Genomic DNA, 4,984 nt, shown 5'->3' with positions numbered 1-4,984 from the left:
CAGGGAACTTTGAGATGAACTCCTTCCTGACCTTGCTTCTCCTGCATGGTCCCCAAACCCTTTCTGGTGGCTGTGAAAAATAAAGCCAAGAAATAACACAACAGGGGTGTAGAAGATACACAGATACTTTAGAGGCTGGTATGTATATGCACTGTAAGTGATAGCAGAGCAGGAGAGAAAGCCGAGAACTTCCTCTAGCAGTGGTGACTCACTCATTCATGCACTGAAAAACCACCCACACACCTATTTACTCACTGGCTCACTCACTCAAGCATTCAGTCTCCTATTCAGCCCCTAATCTTCATTTCACTTGTCCACTCTTTCCATCCCTAATTCATTCACACACTCACTCATTCAATCATTCACACATTCACTATAAGAATTCCATATGCTCTCATCTGTAATAAAAGAAAACCAACCCCCTAGAGAATAAACAAACACCAGAGTGTATTTCTTACCCATAACATGTGTGGAAAGAGGCCATCCGTGGAGAATCTAGAAGCTGCATGTTTTCCAGGACCCAGGCTCCTAAAATCCTGCTTCTTTATCTGTGGTAGGCTGATAATGCCTCCCACCAATGCCCACACCCTAATTTCTAGGACCTGTGAGCATGTTTCCTCACATGGGTAAACAGGCTTTGCAGTCATGATTAAATTAAGGGTCTCCAGTGGGAACATTACTTTGGGCTATCCAGGTGGGCTCTGAGTGCAGTCACAAGAGTCCTCATTATCGAGAAGCAAAGAGAAGATGTGGTGATGGGAGTGGCAGATCCAAGCGATGTGAGGAAGGGGTCACAATCCTTGGAAAGCAGGCAGCCTCTAGATGCTGGGACAGGCGGGAAGGGACTCTCCCCTCACACCCGCAAAAGGAATGCAGCTCTGGTGACACTTCAATTCTTGATTTCTGACCTCCGGATAAGATAATAAATTTGTGCTTTAAGTTACTAAGCTTGTGCTAACTTGTTACAGCAGGACAGGAAACTAATACACTAATATTAGCTTTTTGTTTGTATATTTTCATTCATTGGATTTTATTTTCTATAAAATTTTTAATTTTTTAAAATTGTTTTTAAAATTATTTTTTAAATTTATTTATCTTTAGAGGGGAAGGGAAGGCGAGAAGGAGAGAAATATCAATGTATGGTTGCATCTCATGAGTGCCCTGCTGGGAACTGGCCTGCAACCCAGGCATGTGCCCTGACCGGGAATCGAACCACGATCATGTGGTTCACAGGCCCGAGCTCAATCCACTGAGCTACACCAGCCAGGGCAAAAATTTTTAATTTTTAACTTACTAATTTTAGAGAGAGAGAGAGAGAGGAAGGGAGGGACACAGAGAGAAAGAGAGGAAGATACAGGGGACCCTTCTGTGTGACATAGGGAATGTAACCCAGCCCCCACTTGGAAAGACCAGTGGGAAGTGAGGTCTGGCACACAGGACCACACCCATGAACATGTTCTCCCGTGGGGAATCAGGCCTGTATTGCACTTAGACTGCTATGAGACTTGCTTTTGCTAAAACTCCCTTACCCTGAATTGAGGCAAAAATGTTTACTGCATATCTTTAAAGAAATTTTTAAAAATCTATCCTAAACCTTCCGAGAACCACTGTAACCAGTTCAAGCACTTTTCCATTTGCATTTGCAAATATCCTTCTTCTGTGATGTGATTAGCAGCATCATCTCCTTTGTTTTCTGTAAAAGGTAATCACTGAAAGTGAACTTGTGCATAGTAAATCAGGACATTCCTTGATGTAATGTTCCCAGAAAAACAATGAAAGCCTGTCCAGGCAGGGGTTGGGGCCCTCTCTCACTCTGAGAGTGGCCATGCCGTCCCTTTTTTTCCACAGGACTTCTGCAGTCCGTGTGAATTTTTTCATCGCAGCCGCAACACATGGACCCCACAGGCTGGGGTTGGTATCAGGGAGACAAAGAGAGAGAGACAGAGATAGAGACAGAGAATTCCATTTATTTCTAGATGGGTGGGTTGATTCTTGGTTGCAATCAGCGACCAAACCCACAACCTTGGGATATCAATATCATATGCTGTTACATCCATATATTTTCAGCTCCAGGAGGATGGCCTGGATATCCTTCAAGGGCTGCAGAAAACAAGAAAGACTGAGACCGAGCATTTCAGGGGAGAGGCAGACACAGAGAGGGACAGGGAGATGCAGGATGGGGTCCCCACCCAGGAGGGCCCCAGCCTCCAGTGTCCATCCCTGCCACAGTCCCCTCTGCCTGTTGTCACCTTGAGTGAGGCAGGGTCCTTACCTGGCACAGACCCTGGAGATGGGAGAGGAACGGCACCGGGACTTCCGGCCTTGAACTTTCAGTCGCACGACAAACCTCCTCTGGGGGCCAAATGACTCAGGACAGCAGAGCTCAAGGCAGGGCCAGAAAGTACAGTTGGGACCACAGAGGTGGGTCCGGTTCAGGGGCAGGATGGTGTCATGGTCACAACACTCTTCCAAGGGGTTGTACATCCGGTGTCCACACATGGGCGCTGGCTGGCACAGCCACAGGCCAGAATTCATGTGGGCGCCTGGACAGAAATTGCTGGTGAGTTCAAGGAGGACTGGGCACAACCTCACTCCCAAATCAGGAGCCTTTGTGAACCATAACCTTCTCCCCAAAGGTAGCCTCCTCCCTCCCCCTTCTCCCCATCCTGCACTCACCTGTGCCTGAGCACCAGACGGCGAGGAAGAGTAAAATACCAACAGAACCTGGAGGAGAAGGAAAGGGGATTGTGCATGAGGCTGGGACTGTGGACCTCAGTGAGGGCAGGACAGTGTGCGGGAGGCTCAGTTCCAGTTTGCTCTGCAGGTTTGAGTCTGGGGCCATCTCTGCACAGGGACTAGTTCCTGACACAGGTGACAGTCCAGACAGCTGAGCCCGCACAGACTGGACCATTTGAGGGGACAGAATGCAGGGAAAACTCTGGGAACCACAGTTTAGGATTCTGACAATGCAGGCAGTTTCCCAGTTGGCAGAAGGGTGGAGCAGGTGATACAGTTATGGGAAAGGTGATCGGGAAGAAGGAAGGAAGCTGAGTTAGATGGACCAGGGGAGAATGTGGGTGCCTGGGTGTTTGGGGACATGACTGGGCGTGAGTAGGTCTTGGAGTTGGAGCTGTCCTGTGTTTCAGCTTCTGGTCATTGCAACTGTGGATGAAGTTGGAGAGATGCAGGAAATGTGGGAAAGGATGGGGTGTAAACGTTTTTATAGATGCAATTACATGGCTATAATATAGGAGAAAACATATTATCTAAAATGATATAGAGAAATATTTGACCAAACCTACACTTTCATAGTATTAAAAAATCCAACAAAGAAGAAACTACTGGTAGAGGAAAACTTCCTCACCCAATAAAGGGTGTTCCCAGGAAAACTCACAGCTTGTCATACCTGGTGGTGAGAGGCAGAAAGCGCTGCCTTTAGCATCAGGAACGGGAGAAGCCTGCCCACTCTCACCACGCTACTCAACAAAGCACTGGGAGTTTAAGCCAGAGAAACTAGGCCAGTAAAGTAAGAAAAGGCATTCGCACTGGAAAAGAAGCAAAACTTTTTCTACTTGCAAATGACATGACTATGTATATTGAAAATTCTAAGGAAGCTACCAACACCCTATAGAACTGACTGATGAATTCAGCAAGATACAAGGTCAACATATAAAAATCTATTGTATACACTGGCTGAGACCATCTGAACATGACATTAAGAAAATAATTCTATTTATAATACAACCAAAAGCAAAATACTCATGAATGAATTTAACAAAAGAAGTGCTAACTTTGTACACTGAAAACAAAATATTATTGAAAGAAATCGCAGAGAATGTATAAATAAATTTATATATATATATATACAAACATTGCAGAAATTAACAAGCTGAGCCTAAAATTTGTATCGAAATGTAAGAGATCCAAAATAAGCAAAACAATCTCAAGAGAGAAGAACAAGGTCGTTGAAATGACACTCCATCATTTCAAAGTTTGTACAGAGATACAGTAGTCAAGACACTGGTACTGACTACTTAATATATACATCCATATACTTAATATATATCCACATACCTATATAGATCAGTGGATAGAATGGACAGTCCAGAAATAAACCCTTACATTTACAGTCAATTTAATTCCAACAAAAGTGCTAAGACAATTACAAGGGGGAAAAAATTCTCTTTTCAACAAAGATGCGGGGAAACCTGGATGTCCATACGCAAAAAGGGAAGAAGGACAAGGAGAAGGAGAGGAAGAGGAGGGAGAAGAGGGATCCCTTGGCACGTACCATGTACAAAGATTAGCTCAAAATCGATCATCCTAAATATAAGAACTAAAGCTACACAGCACTTAGCCGAGACACATGGAGAAAATCTTTAATTTTATTTATTTATCTTTAGAAGGGAAGGGAAGGAGAGAAGGAGAGAAATATCAATGTATAGTTGCTTCTGGTGCATCCCCTGCTGGGAACTGGCCCCTGCTAGGAACTGGCCTGCAACCCAGGCATGTGCCCTGACAGGGAATCAAATCGCGATCCTTTGGTTCGCAGGCCCGTGCTCAGTCCACTGAGCTACACCAGCCAGAGCTCCATGGAGAAAATCTTAATGACCATGGTGTAAGCAGTCTTCTTGGACACAACATTGAAAGCACAAGAATCAAAGAAAAATAAACCTCCTACAATTACAAACCTATGCACTGCACACAATAATATGAAGGGATCAAAAAGACAATCTAGGGAATGAGAGAAAATATTTCAAATCAGTCATAATGATAAGGGATGAGTATACAGAATACATTTAAGAACTCTTAAAACTCCATCGTACAATGACAAATGATCAAGTTTAAAAGTGTAAGAGTATCCTAGTAGACATTTTCCTAAAACAGATGGACAAATCACCAATTAACACATGAAAAAAAAAAAGCTCAGCATCATTATGCATTAAGGGAATACAAATTGAAACTGCAACAGGCTTCACTTCAC

At 44.1% G+C, this 4,984-nt stretch overlaps 1 protein-coding gene across 1 annotated transcript; it reads right to left on the bottom strand.

Annotated features, from left to right (window-relative positions):
- Nucleotides 1-2,093: 2,093 nt before the first annotated feature.
- Nucleotides 2,094-2,719, bottom strand: LOC118996382 (insulin growth factor-like family member 3). The gene is made up of 3 exons (XM_037059768.1): nt 2,677-2,719; nt 2,273-2,543; nt 2,094-2,100 (listed from the first exon to the last, which is right to left on the bottom strand). The coding sequence occupies exons 2-3, from the start codon at nt 2,533-2,535 to the stop codon at nt 2,094-2,096; spliced, it is 270 nt and encodes an 89-aa protein (XP_036915663.1). The 5' UTR covers nt 2,536-2,543; nt 2,677-2,719.
- Between the last annotated feature and the right edge of the window lie 2,265 nt (nt 2,720-4,984).

Source organism: Sturnira hondurensis, unplaced genomic scaffold (genome assembly GCF_014824575.4).
Source record: "Sturnira hondurensis isolate 20B ecotype Veracruz unplaced genomic scaffold, ASM1482457v3 Scaffold0001020, whole genome shotgun sequence".
Taxonomy (NCBI): Eukaryota; Metazoa; Chordata; class Mammalia; order Chiroptera; family Phyllostomidae; genus Sturnira; species Sturnira hondurensis.
Note: the sequence above shows the minus strand (reverse complement) of the source record. Positions and strands in the feature narration are given on the sequence as shown.

Bases quoted from the DNA above. Each gene is read 5' to 3' on its own strand.
- LOC118996382 (XM_037059768.1), bottom strand. From the start codon at position 2,535: ATGAATTCTGGCCTGTGGCTGTGCCAGCCAGCGCCCATGTGTGGACAC.